Raw genomic sequence first — 22,842 nt, 5'->3', positions numbered from 1 at the left:
ACAATCATAGACATCGCAATACCAGGGATAGCAGGGTCGCTGAGAAGGAACATGAAAAAATCGTGAAATACCAGGACTTAAAAATCGAAATTCAACGACTATGGCACAAACCAGCAGTGGTAATTCCAGTGGTAATTGGCACACTGGGTGCTATTCCAAAAGCACTGGAATTACATTTAAAACAGTTAAAAATTGACAAAATCACCATCAGTCAAATGCAAAAAGCCGCACTGCTTGGATCTGCATGCATATTACGAAAATATGTTACAACGTCTTAGGCCCATGGGTGGGGCCCGACTAGTAACCAATGCCAAATCTGGTGAAACAACTGCCCGCTGTGATACAATTGTATAATAATAATAATAATAATAATAATAATAATAACAACAACAACAACAACAACAACAACAACAACAACAACAACAACTCTGCCGTTGCCGGTCCCAAGCCCGGATGAGAAAGGAGGAAGGTTGGGGTCAGGTTGGCATCTGGTCCCGTAAAAAAAACCCCGCCAACCCATACAATATGGTGAAAAAAACAAATAAGAATTCCATACCGCATCGGTCGTCGCGCGGGTTAACAAGGGCCGCGGCGGATGTTGGGGTCCCTGGACATCCGTCGACAAGTGGGCTACAAGTGGACCAGCCAACAAAACGACAAAAATATAGTGCAGATGAAAACCGTGCCATAATGGCCTGTTACTACAACTCAGAGCCAGAAAAAAGAGGCTATTTAAAGCGAATGTATGAATTATGGAAACAACAATATCCAGATTCAAATGTTAGTGAACAACGACTAGCAGATCAAAGGCGATTTATTATACGGAATAAAGTGTTTAGTGAAGTTGAACATGAGGAAATTCAGGCAAATTGCAAAACCCAAAAAACAATATCACAAGCGGAAATAACTGATATTCAAGACACAACTAAAGACATTATAGTAGAACTCCCAGAAGAAGCTCTCGGTGAGGAAATAACACCACCACCACTAGAACCAGTTATCACTGAACCAACTGATGAACTAACTCAAAAACAAAAAGAATTGAAGGATAAGATCATGGAGCATTTTCTGCTTAATGAGGAAAGGCAACGTTTACCATCACTAAAAACTGTGCCTAAGAAAATTTTGGGCCCTATCATGAAAATGGTTAATGCAGTGTTTTCAACAATTGAACCGGAATCCATCTTGGAAACAAACCAGTTAATGTACAGCACAGCTGTAATAGTCACTAATGAACTAGGCATTATAATTAAAGTACCTAATCACACAACAGAAAAAGCATCAAAGCCAAAGTGGAAAATCCGTTTAGAACAAAAAATCAAAAAATTAAGAGCAGATGCCAGTAACTTAAAGAACATGCATGAACAACGACTTAAAAACAACAAAATCATAGATCGGCTAATCAGAAGATATAGATTGGATACAAGAAACATCAATGAAGCTGTAGAGATTGTAAAACAGCAGATAACAGCAACAGCTAGAAAAATTGAAAGATATGAGGCACGAATCATCCAATATAAACAAAATCAGCAATTTCGATCAGACCAACGGCGTTTTTATCAAAGTCTTAATGTGAATGGTGACACCAAAAGTGAAAAACCAGAAAAACAGGCCACAGTTGAATTCTGGAAAGAATTGTGGGAAAATGCAAAGGACTACAACAAGGAAGCAAAGTGGATACATGACTTTGAGAAAAGCATTGGCAACAAACAAATGCAAGTATTAGAAATAACAACTGAGATGGTCAAAAATCGAGTAAAAAAGGTAAAGAATTGGACATCACCTGGAAAGGACCAATTACATGGTTTCTGGCTCAAATATCTGACCAGTTTACATGCAATATTGGCCAGGCAACTGAATGAAATTTTACAAAAGGGCCAAATTGATGAATGGTTGACAACTGGAAAAACATACTTGATTCAGAAAGATGCAACTAAAGGAACAACACCTGAAAACTACAGACCAATAACTTGCTTGCCAACAACCTTCAAATTACTCACAGGCATTATTGCAGATAACATGATGGACTATTTGGAAACAAACAACATCTTGCCAGTAGAGCAAAAAGGCAACAAAAGAAGGAGCAGGGGCACAAAAGATCAGCTTCTAATTGATAAAATGATATTAGAAAATTGTAAGAACAGAAAAACGAACTTGAATATGGTCTGGATTGATTACAAAAAGGCATTTGACTCACTGCCACATAGTTGGATCATAAAATGCTTAGAAACAACTGGCAATAGCAAAAATATTACATCCTTTACTGAAAAGGCGATGAAACAATGGAGAACTGAGTTGGCGGTAGGGAATGAGATCTACGGAATGGTTAATATCAAGCGAGGAATTTTCCAGGGTGATTCACTTTCACCTCTTCTCTTCATCATCGCAATGATCCCACTATCAGTAATCTTAAAAAAAATGAAATTAGGCTACCAAACAGCCAAAGAAGCTGAAAAAATTTCGCATTTACTATATATGGATGATTTGAAACTCTATGGAAAGTCAGAAATAGAAATCCAACACAGTCCGAGTATTCAGCACCGATATTTCAATGCAGTTTGGCATGGAAAAATGTGCCACCGTATCCATAAAAAGGGGCAAAATCACTGCATGTGAGGGAATTGAAATGCCCAATGGCCAATTAATTAAATGCATAGAAAATGAAGCCTACAAATACTTAGGCATTCTGCAGTTGGATAACATCAAGCATGGAGAAGTAAAAACTATTGTCAGGCGAGAGTACACCAACAGAGTTAGGAAAATTTTGAAATCTAAATTGAATGGTGGAAATACAATCAAGGCCATAAATACCTGGGCAATACCAGTTATAAGATATACAGCTGGTATAGTTAACTGGACACAAGCTGATTTGGACCTTTTGGACCGAAAAACCAGGAAACTAATGACAATGCACTACAGTTTACATCCACGTGGTGATACTGATAGACTGTATCTGCCCCGAAAATCAGGTGGCAGAGGATTATTACAAGTGAAGCAAACAGTTGAAGAAGAAAAACATGCACTGGCTGATTATTTAAAAGAAAGTCAAGAACATCTATTAATCGAAGTAAAGAACAAAAATCTACTGAAGGCCCAACAGACGAAACAAGAATATAGAAAAGATGTGATAAAATCAAGAATGGAGAGTTGGCAGAACAAAGCACTGCATGGCCAATTTCTGGAAAAAATAAAAGATAAAGTGGACAGTGAACAAACTTGGTTATGGTTAACAACAGGTACATTAAAGAAAGAAACAGAGTCACTAATCCTGGCTGCGCAAGAACAAGCTATCCGCACAAATGCCATTAAGGCCAAAATTGAAAAATCCTCTGATGATGCCAAATGCAGACTTTGCAAAGAAGCTGATGAAACTGTTGATCACATACTCAGCTGCTGTAAAAAAATTGCACAGACTGATTATAAATTGCGGCACAATTCAGTAGCACAAATGATCCATTGGAATTTGTGCAAAAATTATAATATTAAAACAGCAACAAACTGGTGGGAACATCAGCCTGAAAAAGTCACTGAAAATCATATGGTCAAGATCTTGTGGGATTTCCGTATACAAACCGACAAAATACTGGCGCATAATACACCAGACATCACACTGGTTGAGAAAAATAAGGTCACAATCATAGACATCGCAATACCAGGTGATAGCAGGGTCGCCGAGAAGGAACATGAAAAAAATCGCAAAATACCAGGACTTAAAAATCGAAATTCAATGACTATGGCACAAACCAGCAGTGGTAATTCCAGTGGTAATTGGCACACTGGGTGCTATCCCAAAAGCACTGGAATCACATTTAAAACAGTTAAAAATTGACAAAATCACCATCAGTCAAATGCAAAAAGCCGCACTGCTTGGATCTGCACGCATATTACGAAAATACGTTACGACGTCCTAGGCCCCTGGACGGGGCCCGACTAGTAACCAATGCCAAATCCGGCGAAACAACTGGCCGCTGTGATACAATTGTATAATAATAATAATAATAATAATAATAATAATAATAATAATAATAATAATAATAATAATAATAATAATAATAATAATAATAAAAAGCTGACTCCTCTTTTTCCAATGACATCATTATATCACTGTCCACCCATCTGAAATGAAAAAATTAAGGGTAGCTTTTGAAAGAAAAAGATAATCTATTTCTAGGACTGAGTCAAAGTATGGAAATATTTATTTATTATTTATTTATTCTATCTATTGACCAGAATAATTTAGATTGGGGTTGTTTATAAGTACTGTAAAATAAATGAATGAATTTTCTGGTGTGACTTGACACATTGTGAAGCATGACATTGTAAATTTGAAAAGTGTTTTTGCTGTATTTATATGACCTCTACTTGAAAAACAACTAAAATAAGAGCGTGGGAGACCTACACCTTTCTAAATGGAACACTGCTGCAAGAATCTACTATCATCTGAACTGATATATAATTAAAAAGATGCAAATATTTATTTTTAGTATAGGGCAGGCAAACTATTGTATATCCTGTAATATTGTTTGACAGTGTTTGAAGAAGACTATAGCATTTTAGGGGAAGTCTGAAATAGTTTCTCCAAATCTCAGGGATGACAATGAATCCTTGAATTCCCTTCATCCATGCAGCAATGTTGACAGACTCCACTTACCAAGGGAAATAAGTGATTGTGGAACTTGCACGTACACCAGAAAGTTGAAGAAGAAAAAAGGGCATCCTAAGAATATCTGAAAAACAGTGAAGATGATGCACTGAAGCTAATGTACCATGAAGACAGAGACCTAACTGGCTTACAAGAAAGGCCAAATGAAGAATAGAAAAGAGACATGGCAAGGCAAAGTATTACATGGTCAGTATAGAAAACATTGGAGGCAAAACGGGTAACAACAAGACCTAGCAATGGCTCAAAGCATGAAAGTTGAAGAAAGAGACAGAGGGGTAAATTGTGGCTGCACAAGACAAAGACTTAAGAACAAATCCATCATTGAGAAGAAAGCAACAAGAGAGTGCAAATGCCATCTCTGCAAAGAAGCTAAAGAAATAGTAGAATACCTTGTTAACTGCTGCAAGAAGATCACACAGACTGACTACAAACAATGGTTGTGCCTTTTAGTTGTGCCTTTTTCCCAAAATCTAAACAATCTATGGTTGGCCTCATAACCTACGAAAAATAACTGTTGAGCTCTTTCAGTCTGCCTTGTGATGGCATATGCACCCATGCTGGGGCTCCGAATGTATATAGGTAAGTCAGATCTGGTTTTCTGCCATGCCACCTACTGAATGGCAATTCACCAGTTGTTGTATTCACCACATTATTTAAAACATGGTTACTACACATCATAGCTTCACCTCACAGTGTTTCTGGCAAACCTGAATCAGCTATCATAGTTGAGCCATGGCCTGTAATGTTTGCTCCCTTTGTTCTACAAACGAGTTATGTTGTGGCCTATAAGGAGCAGAACGTTTGTGCTCGATTCCAGCTGTTCTTAACATTGTTTGGAATCTATAATTGGTAAACTCCATCCCATTATCAGTAACTACAGTAATAACCTTGGCTTTCATCTTTCTCTCTGCAAACTCAGCCAATTAAAGAAATGCTGAAATGTTTCTGTTTTGTTTTTCATTAAATAACAGAAACCGTATCTTGAATAATGATCCATGATACTCAAAACATAACAGGCACCTCCCAAACTGGGTTTCTTAGGTCCTATTATATCAGCAAAAACACCCTCCAGAGGTTCCTTTGTTTTAAAACCATTCAGTCTGTTTGCTGGAGTAACTTTGCTCTTCTCCTGATTGCAAACATTGCAGTTTAAATATTTACTGCATGGTTTTAATTTTACTCCCTCTGCCAACTTAACAGTTTGTTGCAGCATCTTGAAGTTAATGTGCCCCATGCGTCTATGTAGTAAATGCATGCATTCATCATGGGGTTTCACATTATCATAAACCGAGTTAGCTATCTGGGCAACAGATATAATGTATAAACCATTTGTTAATTTGGCAGTAACCCTATTACCTTCTTTTTCAATTATACAGTTATCTCCCCTAAAAGTTACCTCATAGACAATATTAACTAGAGCCTTTACTGATAATAAATTCAATTTCAGTTTAGGTATATATATAACATGGATAAATTCTCCTTTAGGAATGAACAACATGCATTACCTTCACCAGATGCTTTCACCTTCCACCCATTTGCCAAAGATACATGTTGCTTGCTTGCGAACATTTTTGCAAAACATTTTCTATTTTTAGTAATGCACTGTGATGCTCCACTATCAACAACCCACAAATCATGGTTTACTGGTGCATTGCTAGACATAGCCAAAGAACTGGTAGGAGAACTTTAGAGTTGTTTCTGGGATATTGCCTAACCACAAAATGGCTATCGTGATAGGTGTAACTTATGAAAAATATTGATTTTCCAGAAGGCAAACTGGTAAATGTTCCCCTAACACTCTTCTGGCTCCCCAGGATACTCCTTATTCTATGTTTTTGTGGGCAAGCAGATAGAGTTCCAAAGAAAGCATTCATCTATAAGTAGCTCTCATACCTATTTTAAAAGACTGCCCAAGGCACTCTAAGGCCACTAAGAAATAAAGATGAAATTGAAAGTTTGATCCCTGGTTTGTACAATGCTTTCTCTTCCTTTTCTGTCCTTTCCTGTAAGAAACAAATTTCCAGGGCATTAGGAATACTGATTGGGGGTTTGGGATCATACTGATCTCCACATATATATGGTACAAGGTATGAAAATAGGAATTGTTGTTGTTGATGACTATGATGATGATGAGTCAAGGAGATGTTTTACAAGATGAAGGACTGAAGGAAGAAATGTGATTTTTCTCATTGTTCTAATCTGGGATTGGCGAATTGTGTAGTGAGGAAGATAACAGCAGATTTTACAGAGCTTGAAATTACAATGGAAGGAGAGAGAGAAAAAAGAATACTCATGGTCATAACAGAAAAGTTAGTCATGCTTGGACATGATTTGAAAACTACACTGTAGCCTAGATTCAATGTGTCAGAGTGGGAAAAGGCATATGAGAAGACATTGGGAGCATTTTGAGAGACCAGTTAATCTCCAGATGTTACCTGGAACATTTTGCTTCGAAAAATAGAATAGAATAGAATAACAGAATTGGAAGAAACCTTGGAGGTCTTCTAGTCCAACCCCCTGCCTCGGCAAGAAACCCTATACCATGTCAGACAAATGGCTATCCAACATCTTCTTAAAGACTTCCAGTGTTGGGGCATTCACAACTTCTGGAGGCAAGCTGTTCCACAATTTTCTAACTGTCAGGAAATTTCTCCTCAGTTCTAAGTTGCTTCTCTCCTTGATTAGTTTCCACCCATTGCTTCTTGTTCTACCCTCAGGTGCCTTGGAAAATAGTTTGACTCCCTCTTCTTTGTGGCAACCCCTGAGATATTGGAACACTGCTATCATGTCACCTCTAGTCCTTCTTTCTATTAAACTAGACATACCCAGTTTCCACAACCATTCTTCATATGTTTTAGTCCCCAGTCCTCTAATCATCTGTGTTGCTCTTCTCTGCACTCTTTCTAGAGTCTCCACATCTTTTCTACATCGTGGTGACCAGAACTGAATGCAGTATTCCAAGTGTGGCCTTACCAAGGCATTATAAAGTGGTATTAACACTTCATGTGATCTTGATTCTATCCCTCTGTTTATGCAGCCTAGAACTGTGTTGGCTTTTTTGGCAGCCACTGCACACTGCTGGCTCATATTTAAATGGTTAAATGGTTGTCCACTAGGACTCCAAGATCCCTATAACAAATGAAAGAAAAAGTTTTAAATCACTGTTGTATCATCTTACCAGTTGGTTGCTGTGCCAGAAAACATCATCTTTTGGCATTAATTGATGGACTTTGATGGATGGACCATAATTGCTTTGTACTGGATTGCTTGTAGTGTAATTCCTTCAGAGAAGAAAAATGTCATAATCAAATATGTTTAATTGTTTATTTATTTATGCATACAAGTAAAGTAAGCATACAAAAAGACAATTCCCCATAACTAATTAATATTAAATAGCATAGCCCATTAAAAGATACTAACTATAAAATGTTGAACAGAATTGAGAAGTTCTGACTCACAGAGACCCAAAGCAGAGGAGGTATTCAGCAGGTTCTGACCAGTTCTGGAGAACTGGTAGTGGAGATTTTGAGTAGTTCGGAGAACAGGTAAATACCACCTCTGACTGTCCCCGCCTCCATCTATTCTCTGCCTCCCAAGTCCCAGCTGATTGGGAGGAAATGGAGATTTTGCAGTAACCTTCCCCTGCCATACCCACCAAGCCACGCCCACCAATCCACACCATGCTCACCAAGCCACACCCACAGAACCAGTAGTAATTTTTTTTGAATCCCACTGACTCAAAGCCTTTGATAAATGTAAAGCCTAAGTAAAGAGACAGGTCTAAACCATCTTGCTAAAGACTGTTGGATTGAGACAAAAAGTAAGGGAAAGGTCACTCCAAAGGGAATGGGGTCACCACATTGTTCATGTGGGAAACAATGAGATTATTGTTTTAATGAAATGCCCTTCTTGTCCCTTTCTGTTTGGGGAGCAGACAGTCCTGCAGATGACCTGGTTTTATGCCATAAAGGGATTTATAGATGATAACTGCCCACTTATTTATAGCCAGAAAATTATTGGGAACCTATACAGCTCATAAGGTAGAAATATTATGTGTAAGGAGAAGCATGTTGGAGCTTACACCCCATAAAATAATATTGGATAAAACAACAAAGCATTAAGCAACAGGTGTATGCCTTGATATTAGGGGGATAACTAATACTACTATAGGTTTCATTCTGGGGATCATGTATTCTCAGGAACTTAATTCTTCCTGGAAAGGAAATTTATAGGAAAGAGATGTATCTACTAAAAGTGAGAAAAAGATCACAAAGGTTATAGCTATTTCATTTCCACATAAATAGGATGTCTGGCCAATTTGCAGGAGTATGCCTTATCAGTAGTTTATTATAGATACTTTACAAAGAAATATTACATGTAAACCTCTTTATCTCGGTCACTAAATAAGAAGAGCAAACTATGAGAAACTGAGAGTATAATTAGTAACTTTAGACTCGGGAGGACTTTTACATTTCTTAATTACAGTAGCTCTTATTTCTTTCTCTGGTTATTCAAAGATAATTTACCATGAAGAATCATACCTTTATTATATGTTTATAATTGCTGACTCCTCTTCCCCCATTTATGAAGCCTGCTGCCTTTTCTCTTGGGTTGGAAAATTTTGGGATTTTACTTCTTACATTCTATATTTTGCTACACATACTGACAATATTAAATTAATTAATAAAGCAGATATTAAGATCTAACTCTTGAATCATTGGATAACCAGCAGTAAGTAACTTTACTTACTTTTAGCCTAATGTCAGTTTTAAAATGGCATTGCAGTTGTTAAGAAGGGTGATGTGATGCCACAACTTTTGCTGCATTCCAATGAAGAAATCAGGACATACAGACTCAGTTGTATTTCTAATGTATCAAAAGTGTTCATATGGCAGGACTCTTGTATTTTTAATTTCTGTATACAAAAGAAATTCAGCATGGTTAGCCTATTAATGCAAGTTGAAACTCTCTCTCTTGGGCAGTCATTGATGATGCAAAAGCCTTACCATCTTTTGCAAGGTTGGTTGTACCTTATTCTCAGCTAGTTTATTGGCCTAAAACAATTGAAGGGTCAGATATGCTAATATGCACTGTGACTGAGTTAGTTGTCTCTTTCTCCCATGGTTGCAGGGTAGGATCCCTGCCTGTTAAAGATCCTGGCTCTAGCAGCTCATATGCTGCAGAGTAATATTGAATTATTGCATTCTTAAATCCCTACTGTCTCCAGTAGCAAAATATGCAGATGGGAACTGGCAGGGGAACTTTTGTTTTGGCCTTTGAAATGGAGCAAAAAGGCTTTGTGATCACTGAGAAGTTAATGAATGTAGACCTCGTGTTTCCATATTCAGAGTGTCACTTTTCAGCACTAAACTGCTCTTTAATTGCTGCTCTTCAGGGGATCAACTGGTACTGCTAAACTGTGTCCAATTTAAGTATCCCCCTTCCCATTCTCCCAACCCTATCTCTGCCTGGAATGCTAATAGCATTCCCAAGTTCATTTGCTCTATTTCTTTCCTGGGAGCAGAATCAATGAAATGAGATAAGTACTCTACTAGCCCTTCTCCTAACAAAACCTCCCTTTATCTGTTCCTATTCCAGGCTGCCTGTTTTTTCAGGCCTGATGGCCTTCTTCCAGCCGTTTGCATCTGACAGTTCTCTTTCAGAATTTCTGGCCAGGCAGATGTTTTACCTAATTGCCTTCCCCCACTCTTATCCTCGCAGCATAGCTGTTACTATTTCAAACAAGCCCTTTTTTACGCTACAGTTTCCCTTCTATTGAATATTTTAAGCAACTTCCTTACATGCAGGCCTCAGTTGATATTACTTGAATTAAATGAATTGTAGGTCTATGGACTAATCATTTTTCTTTTTTTGCATCTAACTGCAGCCCTGACATATTCCACCTTTTCTTCTTCTACTGTGACCTCATGATCTCATGATATTGTCTTTATCTGTTCCCTATACCAGTGGTCCCCAATCTTGGCAACTTTAAGACTTGTGGACTTCAACTCCCAGAGTTGAAGTCCACAGGTTTTAAAGTTGCCAAGGTTGGAGACCACTGCCCTATACCACATAATCTGGACTAGTGCTTAACCCGTATCCAAAGAAGTTCAACAATCAGCGAATATCAACTTATAATGTCCTTCTTTGAACAGTTCCATGTAAAGCAGTTGTGCCAAACTTGCTGCTCTAGTTTTTGGGCAAAACTCACCTCCTCCCCAATCCATAAAGGGAGATATGGTTGACAGCATTCATATGAGGGAGAGAAAAATGGTGGGAGAATCTACCAATTCCTTTGCTGAATTTGCCCTGTCCAAATAAGTATAAGCCATTTCTGAGTATCATTGTTGCAATGGGATGGGGGTCACTAATGCTTATAATGGTATAGTTTACTGCCAGTTCAAAGACTGGTGGATAGGACTTTTAACTTAGGTATGAGAAAATTAGACCCTGATGGACAAATGTTGGCTGACTTTCTTGGCAGCTTTTACTCTGGCATATTTATACGATGGTTTGTATTCCCCAAATCACACTTTATATTCTAATATCTGATTTGTTCACATAATCCAGCAATAATAGTATTCTGATGTTACTCAGCTTCTAAGGCTGTTCCAATATGGTCTATGAGAATTTTTATGACTTCTTTCAGTTCGTTTCTGAATTTTATGAATCTGTTTCCATACCATTGAGCGATTCGTTTTCCCTTCCATTTAACATTATGGCCTATCTGCTTATCCATTATCACTCCTAGACCTACCTATCTGCTGACCCTTAATTAAAGCTCCCAGGCCTTCCTAGCATCATTGCCAAGGACTTGTTCGCACATTCAAGGTTCCAGTGTTGATTCAAAGGCTGTTAACATTGGTTTGTTATTGCAAATTAACAATCACACCACTGATGTGTGACCGAAAGATGATCCTGATCTTGAAATAATGGGAAAGATATCCCATGGTGACATGGTTCATGTAGCAACAGTAGAGGAAAGCCATGGCAGCAGAGTTTTCTATTAGAAACCCATAGGCTGAACCATTGAAAAGAAAGCTTTCATTCATCAAACGTAAAAAGTGCAGTGATTCCCAGATCATGAAAGATCACCACAGGTGCAGAGACAAAATGAAGGAAGATGTTCCATTATGACTTTGAAATTTGTTCACTTGGTATTTGGGAATGTTTTATATGTTCATATATTTAATTATAAGGAAATAACAAACAAAACAAAGATAAAAGGTCTTGATTATTCTGGATCTTTTCCCTTCACTTTTACTTCATATTCAAATATGCTTTGCCCCCACCCACACAAAATGGCACATGGAGTATAGTCAGTGGTGGGATTCACTTACCTTCCCTACTCATTTGCAAATGTGACCTTCTGTGCAGAAGGTCGTGCATTACATTGAGGCCGGTGGGCAGAGCTGGGGCGGGTGGGCAGAGCTGGGGCAGGTGGGCAGAGCCAGGGTGGGTGGGCAGAGCCTCCCACACCCACTGCTACTGGTTCACCCGAACCAGAGGGAACTGGCTGAATACCACCTCTGGGTATAGTGATTGGGCTATTAGACTGGGGAGGTCCCAACCGGGGATGGAAGACGATATTCCAGGGGGTGTGAAAACTTGATTTTAGAAGTTTCAAAATTATAGTGCATATGCATAATTATATGCATATAATTATTTACTTTTGTAAAGGGTGCGAGAATATATCAGAAGCGTTCTAGGGGTGCAGGTTATAGAAAAGTTTGGGAACCCCTGGTCTAGGGGAAGGGCCAGCTTCAAATTCCTAATCAACTATGAAGCTCAGTCATTGATATTGGCCAACTCACTCTTTCTATTAGCCTACACCATGACCAGCACTGAGGAAAGGCTGAGCCTACAATAGAGATAAGGAAATTATTTTGGACCAAGATTTGAATTAATTTGGGATAGCATATTGGAGATTGCATGCTGTAGCAGGGGTGGGTTTCAACCAGTTTGCGGCGGTCCCCGCAAACGGGTTGGTCGGCGAACCCGGAAGTAAGTAACTTCCGGGAATGGCGAAGGTCCCACCCACCCGCCCGTGCTCCTTACCGGTCTTTGAAGGCTTCTGCGCTTCCACGCAGGTGCATGGCACATACAGCGCCTGCGTGATTGTCCGCGAGCAGATGGATGGCACATACAGCGCCTGCGTGAGTCTCCGCGAGCAGCTGGAGCATCGCGCAGGCGCTAAGATGCATGTGTGAACTGTGCGCGTGCACGAGGATGCCACCGGCCCCGTTCCAACCGAACCGGTTGGAATGGGATTAGCAACCCACCCCTGTGCTGTAGGTAGGAATCACTACATAAAAATGAATAGAGATATGCTGTATGTCACAATACATTTCCCTTATTTTTTCTGCATGCATAAACAATACGCCCAATTTCAAACATGTCCAGTGAATCAGGCCAGAAGTTGATCAGGTCTGTGGGCCAATGGTTATTAGTGTCTGATCTATCTGTAATTAATAAAAAACAGTAATTCTCATAATTCTTATGCTGGGGGTGGGATGTCTGCTGCTAGAGAACTAGCTACAGAAATGATTTTAAAAGTCCATGGTATCAAACATTGTGCTAAAATCAATGGCTAATCAGTGATATGTAAAATTCAGGTTGGATTTGGAATGCATACTTCAACATTACGTGGATAAGAGCTTAACCCACAGTGGTTAGAGTGCAGTACTGCAAGCTACTTCTGCAGATCACCGGCTGCTAGCAATTTGGCAGTTTGAGTCTCACCAGCTCAAGGTTGACTTAGTCTTCCATCCTTCTGAGGTAGATAAAATGAGGACACAGATTGTTGTTGACTCTGCAAACCACTTAGAGAGGGCTGTAAAGCACTGTGAAGCGGTATATAAGTCTAAGTGCTATTGTTATTGCTATTGCTATTGCTAATACAGTGTGTGTTTTGAGCCCATATTACAAACAGTGCCTGTGATTCTGCAAGTCATCAGCCACTGAAGTGCCTCAACATTCAAAGGGGAAAATAAATATAAAAAAAGACAGGCATCTCTATATAAAAGTTTACCCAAGAAAGTATTGAAGTACTGCTAAGCCAATAGATAACCAAGGAAACCTTGGCTGGATTCATGGTGCTTTATGGAATATGAAATACATCTATGAGCAGTCTTTTCAATTCAGCTCTGCTTTGCAAAATAATCGTAACATTTGACTGGGCAGTACTGAAAAGTTATTTGTTTTCTAGTTCAGATATAATGCAGGGTTTTTTATTTTCAAAAGTGAGTTTCATACAATGCACAATTAATCCTCACAACAGCCCTTGTGATGAAGGAAGCCAATTACATCTCATTCAGAAAAACAAAGAAAAATGGCTTGTCTGTATGAGAGGACACCGGTGACTTTTAAGGTGTGTGAACTTTGTATATTGACATCAAGTGGAGAATGAGAGAAGGACTGCTGACTCTGAACCCATGAAATTAGCTTTATAGCAGAATCATCTGTATGTCTGCAACAATGCAAAGTGGTTTTTGATTCCCACCCTTAGACATAACATTTTATGGTTTGTGACTAAAAGGCTGCCAAAGCTCTATAAATCCATTCTGGATCAAATTTTAGGCTATCCAAAGTTGGAATCCAGCCTGATACACCCAGATCAATATCTAGAAGCCTCCAAATCCTACATAGTGATGACACCATTACTGCCTTGAAATAGCCAAGGTCTAGGATGATTCAGCACTTCATTACTTCCTCCTCCTTATGATAGGTTCACATATTGTGCTTAAACTATAATTCGTGATGTATAGATTGCAATTCTGAGGTCATATGATATGCAAAGCCATAAGGTGGTTTGTTTAGTTTTGACTAAACGTATTCTATTTACATAATCTAAATTGAGAACTTTGAGTGAGGTCTTACTCTGGATATTCTTGCCTGTACAATGTCAATTCTTGTGGTATCACTTTTTAAAAGAAAAACCTTGAGGTTTCTGCCTGCTACATCCAAACAGCTTCTGGGCACTATCATTCTCTTGAGGAGGGAGGCTACAATGTTGTAACCTAAGGATTGCAGTCAACTGTTAACAATAATCTTTCCTTGAGCAAGATTATTTATGCACAGAGAGATGGATTCAAACTGAATAATGATTCTGTTTCTTTTCCTGCATTTTTCCCCGTGGCCTTTTATTATAATTTGTTGCCTGTGTTTTAATAGTAAGAGGGAAATATTATTTTCTGGGAGGTCATCACATTATAAAGATTAATGTAGCAATATCAGGGCATGAAACTAGGACTCTTAAACAATGGTGCTTAAGTGGGTATTTTAATTTTTTTTTACTAAGGTAGGCAATCACTATTAGTTCATTCTATCAATGGGAGGGAAAACAGCTGAAGCAAAATGAGTGGATCAAGGTCACACAGGATATTGGTAGTAGGCAAAACTAAGCGAAGTGGGAAAAATCTGAAGTAGAGCTACCCCCAAGGTGGTCACTGTTCAAAGCAAAAAAAAAAAAAAAGCCCTCTGCTTCTCAAAGCAGTTGAGTCTAATTTTAACATTTGGGAGAAAATGGCATTTTTTAGTAATCTCGAAGGCAGCAGGCTACTGCAGGTCATGTTACAAGTCTCGGGTATGGTACTTTCCTCTTCCAGAATGTCACAATTTGTTCATTATGTCTCCTGGCATTTTTATGGTGCCCATTCAAAGAAAATTCATAATGCAGGAGCAGCAAAATGTTTCATGAGGCTGAATGATTGTCTACCATACCAGCCGAGCCAGGGGCTTCTCCCAACAGAGCTGCCTGTGACACAGCCAGCCAAGCAGCCACAAGTAAACATCATTGCAGTGGGATGCTGGCCAAGGAGGATGAGAAGAGCCAGGCATGTGTTTATGTGTGACTATTCTAGAAGGAACAAGTGGGTGGCAGGGAAGCCATTCCCCTTACATATATCCAGTGCACAAGACCTTCCTTGTGCGAGTTCAGAAGCTAGAAAAACTAACCATAAAAATGAGATGGAAATGGCCAGAATGACATGAGGACGGTCTCTGCATTTAGGGGGTGATCTATTGCATAGGAGTGAAGATAAAGATGTACATAGTAATAGGGAAATGTGATTGTGTCTCGCATAATGGAAAAAAAAGGGCTCAGGGTTCGTGAGGGTGATTTCTTGATGTGGTTTAAAAAGATTGGCTATAGCAAAATCCCCACAGATAGCTGATCTAAGACTACTGTGGCTAATGGCAATCACATTGTATACAGTATTAGTATCTAATCTGCGAGTAACAAAATCTGTTCCAACTTCATTGGTAGAAAATCTCTTTTGATAAAACAAGTGCAGCTGATACCTTTGGGACAAACTGAAATGTACAAAGGCTGTCCTTCTTTTATGTTATGACATACTAAATCTAAGCCCTGATTCCAATTCTACATAGCCCACAAGAATTTTATTCATCATTAAATGTCAATGGTTCACCTATTCTCCAGTGGTCTGTTAAATATATCTGCTAGACGTACTTCCTTTTTTTAATGTCTACTGTTATAGCTATAGAATATGAAACTATAGCATATGCCTGTCTGTGAAAAGATCCCAAGTTGTATTTTCAGATGAGAGAGAAAAACTCCCTCAAATCCTAGAAACCTGTTCTCAGAATGTGTCCGTAACTGCAAACATAAGTCTGCTTGATTAATATTGCTCATTAAACGTTAACATTTATTAAGGTCTTATTAGTGAAAGTGATGCTTCACCACCCAAGAGGTGCCTCTTTTCCTCTGTTCCCAGAAGTCACAAACGTAAAAAAGCATGAATGGTCTCCAAAATGAACATATTAGGAAACTCTTTGCATCTTTTGTAATACTTTATCCACAGAAGATTTTCATTCAGCACTTAAAAAGCTTTTTTCCTATTTAAGCATCAGACACATGAAAGTTCAGGTAATTTATGTATAAATATAATTTACAAATTATAATATTATATACTCACCTTCTACCATTTATTTATCTACCTATTATTATTTTTAGTAATAATTCAAGATGGTGAACCTAAGTTACACCTTTTTGTGAATGAAGTTGTGAATGCTCCAACACTGGAGGTTTTTAAGAAGATGTTGGATAACCATTTGTCTGAAGTGGTGTAGAGTTTCCTGTCTAAGCAAGGGGTTGGACTAGAAGACCTCCAAGGTCCCTTCCAACTCGGTTATTCTATTCTATTCTATTCTATTCTACTCTACTCTACTCTACTCTACTCTACTCTACTCTACTCTACTCTACTCTACTCTACTCTACTCACCCTTCTTTGTCCTGTTTTCCCCACAACAACAACCCCATGATGTGGGTTAGGCTGAGAGAGAATAATTAGCCCACATCACCAGTAAACCTTCATGCCTAAGGCTTGGATTATTCTCCAAGGAGAATTCCTTTAGAAGTCTATGATAAAAATGTGCAGATGTTTGATTGATGTTTTAAAGTGCAACTTTGTCATTTCTTCCTATTTGTGATGAACACTCTATGCTTCTCAAGGAGGACAAGGAACATATATATATATGTGTGTGTATGTATGTGTGTGTATATATATATATATACACATACATACACATACACACATACACACACATTCTACACTGTCGTGATTAATCAGAAGGACAGAAACAACTACTTGTTTTGTTATTTGATGCAAGAAATAAAAAAGTAAACCTGCCTGAAACCCTGCTTTCAATGTACATTTGCACTGGGTCAAATGTGTTTTTATACAGCACAGAATATAACTTTCCTATTTTTCTCTGTTACACTTATCTAGCATCTTAAAAGTGAATGTATTGATTTGTTGAAGTTGTATCGCTTTTTTGCAAATCCAATGTGTGGTCATTTTGATATTGAGTTCCCAATAGAGTAAATATCTGCTTTGACTTTTACAAAGCAGGCAAACATTATTTTCCTTTCCCCCTTCCTCAATTCTTTTAAATAATGCAGTGGTACCAAGCACCTATAAAGCAAAGTGAATGCATTAATTTCCCACCTTCCACTCAAGGAAGAATCCAGGTTGACTTTTAAAAGACTAGATATTCCTCATGGCCCAGTAAGCTTCCATTGATGGAAGGCCTGCTTCAAATCCATAAATAAGATATGGAGCTTAGGTATCTTCAGATGTAGTTTCTCCCCTCTCCCTTGCGTGTTGCTTTTGACCCAACATTGCCTTTCTCAAAGCATAACAAAAACTCTGATCAAGTAAATCCCGGAGCTTTTTTTGTGCTACAACGTAATGCCTTTTGAGAAAAGATTTGAATAATGAATGCCCTTTCTTTCTTCCTTTCAGGGACCGAAGAAAAAAAAGGAAGAAAAGAGGTTCTTTTTGCCCACTTCTGCTTCCATAAAATTATGCAAAACCTGGTGCTCTTCATTAGCTGCCCTGATATGGTCCTTCAGAGGGCTTGGAAAGGGATCTTGTGAATTCATTTCGGAAGCAGCTACCTCTCTGTTCTTCAGCACCTGCATTGAAATGGATAGTAGAGTTGATTGGAAATCTTGACAGAAAAGTGATAGATAATTAAGGAGAAAGGAAACCATGCTTTGAATGCTTCAGTGGGCCATTTTAGTCTCAGCCCTTTGATACGTTGGGAGAAGCCATTTCCAACCCAGATTTCGGGAATACAATCCTTGGTTTCCATGGATCTTTAGGCTGATGGGATTGAGTTTCAAGTAGGATTTGGCGATGACTGGGAAGAAGGGGGGATCTGTGTGCATGGAGCAACTCTCCTTCTGTTTGTTCATGAGTGTCTGCTGTGGCTGGTGGTATCAGCCGGTCAGCACAGCCAAACCCAAAGGCCAAGGGCACCCCCACATGAACTCCATTCGCCTTGATGGGGATATCACTTTAGGAGGCCTCTTCCCTGTTCACGGACGCGGCTCTGAGGGAAAGGCCTGTGGAGAACTAAAGAAGGAGAAAGGGATTCATCGTCTCGAGGCCATGCTTTTTGCTCTGGATCGAATCAACAATGATCCTGAACTACTTCCAAACATCACTTTGGGGGCCCGCATCCTGGATACCTGTTCTCGAGACACTCATGCTTTGGAGCAATCCCTCACTTTTGTTCAGGCCCTAATCGAGAAGGACAGTACTGAGGTGCGTTGTGTTAATGGGGGCCCCCCTATCATCACAAAACCGGAACGCGTGGTTGGAGTAATTGGTGCATCTGGCAGCTCTGTCTCTATTATGGTGGCCAACATCTTGCGCCTTTTTAAGGTAAGATTGCAGTCTATTAGCTTTTTTCCCTCTTCTCCTCTCCTCTCCTCTCCTAGCTGCGCAAGATAATTTGCAATTCAATCTGCAGGTGCTAAAATTGCTGCCAGTGACTGTTAAGTGGGGGAAAAAACGTTAAAGTGGTTTTAACAATAATTATGGAAAACTAAGTTCTTGCTATGTGATGGGGAAAGGAGATCAAACATTCCTTTTGTATTCTGAGGGTGTTTAAAGAGCTCTTGGTTTCCTGTGAGGAATTTATTCAGGTAGGGAAATACCTCTGCTTTCCACTTTTGCAAGGAAAACTAATTCTAATCCTATCAGATGCTGCCCAGATTCCCAGTGTCTAGACCTTAATGTCAAGTAGAATATTCATGTCGGGTGTACTTCAGAAGATGCTGTCTGGGAATGAAAGAGTATGAATGATGGCTCTATGCTAACAAGCCATTTATAAACCAGCAAGAGGGAGAAGACCTTTTTTAAGGTGTATCTGAAATTTCCAAATCTTGGGGGCTTGGTCAGCCCTAAGGGCAGGTGAGGGCACCCGGCTTGCTTGATTTATCTTTGGGTGCTAAAATATTCTGAAGACTTCTCACACATTGCCTTTTAACATTGCTAATTATAGCAATGACAGAGCAAGTTGTTTGTGGTGCATGTTTGACAATGGCAGGCTTTCATACACATTGTTAAAAATACCTCAGCGCAGATTTCGAAAGAATAGAGGAGAAAACATTTGTGCTGAATGAATGCTAACGCAATACAGTCTCTTATTCTCATGTGATAGACTTGTTATACAGTAATATACTTAACATCACTGGTGTGCTTTTAATTTTAAAGCTAATGGTTTCAGCACTGTCATGCTTATTTTTAGATTCAATTTCCTCAGTTTTGGATTTCGTATCAGCATTCAGCCATGATGCATGCAGATTTTGGTAGACAAAGTCCAACATAGCTGGATTAGGACAAGGGCGGTTGCTTCAAATAGGTTAAATTTCCACATTGCTATGCTATCTCAAGCATTATGGGTACTTTTCAGGATCTCACCTTTGATGCTTTCACTCTAAAGACATAGCACTGTGACCTTTTCCTGTGTTAGATGGATATTTAATTGAGGTAAGTATAATATTGCCTGTAATACGGTATTATAGGAAAGAAAGAAAAATAACTCTGAATTTAGGAGAGCTCTCCTAACAGGACTATCCTGTGTAATACCTGGCTCTCCCATCTTGACCAGTAAGTGCCAACTCCAATTGAAACTCACCTTGGAGAATGAACACATTCCTGTGTCACACCAGAATCCATGCTCCTCTCCCCCCAAAAAGGGCAGGTCCAGAATACGCAATATCTGTCTCTCTGTCTAAAATAACTGATTAATATCAATTGACCATAAAATAAAGTACCCCAATGCAAGTATTAATTAGCCCACATTGATATAAGCTATTGTCTTTTCTCATAAAACCCATCTTCTTTCTTCATGAGGGCCCTGCAAAAAAGAATGGGGGGAAAACCCATAAAACAAAATGGATGGGTGTGTGTGTAAAAGAAAGAGGTTGCTGCACTGAGAAAAGAAGGAAAATGAAGGAATAAAACTAGACTGAGGTGAGGCAAGCTGAAAAGTGAATGGGACATAATAGACTAATAGAGTTGGAAGGCACCTTGGAGGTCTTCTAGTCCAACCCCCTGCATGAGCAGGAGATCCTATGCCATTCCGGACAAGTGGCTGTCCAGTTTCTTCTTAATGAAGAGAAGGCATGAACAAAAGCCCTGTTTAGGCATTGTGGAAGGTTTATCTATAGAAGGGACACAGACCAGGGGTGGGATTCAACATTTTTAGCAACTGGTTCTTTTTAATAGCAATAGCAGTAGACTTATATACCGCTTCATAGGCCTTTCAGGCCTCTCTAAGCGGTTTACAGAGAGTCAGCATATTGCCCCCAACAATCTGGGTCCTCATTTTACCCACCTCGGAAGAAGGATGGAAGGCTGAGTCAACCCTGAGCCGGTGAGATTTGAACCGCTGACCTGCTGATCTAGCAGTAGCCTGCAGTGCTGCATTTAACCACTGCGCCACCTTGGTTCTTTGCCCAGTTGCTGCATGGACATGGCCTACTTGGTGGGCATGGCCTACCTGGCCTTCTGCAACACAGTGGTGGGTGTTTTAGCCCTCCTCAGGCTCCAGAGGCTTACCGTGAGCCTCCAGGAGGGCAAAAATAGCCTACCCTGGGCTCCAGAGGCCAGAAACAGTCCTGTTTCTGGAACTTCTGTGAGGCTCATATTTCACTTTCTCAGAGCCTCCGCATGGGCCCTGCACTTACTTGGCATCCAAAATGGGCCATATGGAGATTCCTGGGAGTGGCCAGCCAGTCCTTGCAAGTACCGGTTTGGCAAACCAGATGTAAAATTAGCACCTGGTTCACCCGAACTGATCTGAACCGGCTGAATCCCACCCCTGAAATAGACCATGTATAGGATTGCCTAATCTTCAGCACATTCAGTCTTTGAACAATATTCTCTCTGGCAATTTGCCTCTCCTCCCATTCTTGCACAGCTTCCATTCTTCTCAGATAATGTGAGGTGAATGCTCTCCACTTCTAATTCACAGGCAATTATTCAGAAAAGAAAACACTTCATCTTCCTGGTGGAATAGCTATTTACTTATTGTTGATTTTCCCCAGCCTTGTGTTCTGTGCTGAACTTTATCTTCTATGTTCTTGTAGTCAGTTGCTTTTGGGTTCAACCCAAATTCTACTTTTAGAAAGAATACACATACTGTTACTTTTGGAGGTTAATAAACAATATCCCTAGGGGCATTGGTGCCAATCCTTCATTGGCACTATCCTCCTATGATCTCATGCTATTTTTCACCTTGAACAGACAACTCCATTTTCTGACAGACTGAAACACCCCCATTTGGTATAGCGTGAGCCATTTTCTGATTCACTCCATTTCATTCCATAGAAATTTTTAGTCTCTCTCTAGGGATCTTAAATGTTCTAGATGAAACAGTATGTGGGAATGACCTTAAGAGACAGAGTGAAGAGATGCTGCCAAGGAAACAGCCAGATAAGAGAGACAATAGCCCACAGCCAATACTAGATAGAGTAAAAGGCCCTCACTAAGTTCTCAGGCTGCCACGGTGATGGCAGGAGAATTGTATTTTCAAACTTGCAAGATTCTATTAATGTAGCTTTACAATGAAGCAAAATTAGCTTATCTGGCCATGTTTCCTGTCTGATCTACCTGACATCAACCATTTTAGTCAGTTTTATGTTCTCGTTAAAAACAAACCAAAGAAAAGCCTGTCTTATTTGATATTCTCTGCTTCTGCCAGGGCTACATGTTGAACAATTCTTTGCTCTGCCTTCTAGCCTCTGGAGCTGGGCTCAAGTGGTTGCAACTGCTGTGAAAAGGTTTCTGGTTGCAAAATTATAGTCCTATCATTAACCCCCTTGTCATTATCTGACATTTTCTTTCAGTGGGCCAGATACCAGCATCGTGGTCTTTTTGCAAGAGGGTCAGAGAAATGTCATGTAATATAAAGTGAAAACACAGAGTAGGTGGAAATGTTAGCAACTTTTTCATTAAGTTTGCTGGAGGCAGCATTGATTGGATCATAGTATTTCATGGCCTTTCTCAGCATTCCAAGGTAATCAGGAGTGGTTCACATGGTTGGCTTCGAAATACTGTCAAGGGATTGGGGAATGGAAATGATGTCTTGTGATGGTATTCAAGGAACCAGGTACCAGAAAAAGAAAAAAAAGCTGTATTCCTTGGAGCAGGGATGTCAAACTCGCAGCATCATAGCGGCATCATGTGACATATCAGGACTTCCCCCCATTTGCTAAACCAGGCAGGGGCGGAGTCAGCACATGACATATTCAGGCTGTGGGCCATGAGTTTGACACCTGTGTGTTGGAGTATTTTTTTTAAAAAAAAGGGAAGTTCAAATCCTGGTGATTGCATTATACAGTGCTGGCAGTGATAATCCTC

General features: G+C 39.5%; 1 protein-coding gene across 1 annotated transcript in view; it reads left to right on the top strand.

Moving 5' to 3' along the window:
• The window catches only part of GRM4 (glutamate metabotropic receptor 4), a 384,313-nt gene that overhangs the window by 33,259 nt on the left and 328,212 nt on the right, over positions 1-22,842 (top strand). The window contains exon 2 of the mRNA XM_087719931.1: positions 17,929-18,855. Coding sequence (XP_087576057.1) covers positions 18,325-18,855 — 531 coding nt within the window. The 5' untranslated portion in view covers positions 17,929-18,324. The remainder of the gene's footprint in view (positions 1-17,928; positions 18,856-22,842) is intronic.

The sequence above is a fragment of the Thamnophis sirtalis genome, unplaced genomic scaffold, assembly GCF_051295495.1.
Source record: "Thamnophis sirtalis isolate CommonGarterSnake01/CBP01778 unplaced genomic scaffold, rThaSir2_p1.2 scaffold_7, whole genome shotgun sequence".
NCBI classification, from domain to species: Eukaryota; Metazoa; Chordata; class Lepidosauria; order Squamata; family Natricidae; genus Thamnophis; species Thamnophis sirtalis.
This window is presented reverse-complemented; position numbering and strand designations above follow the sequence as displayed.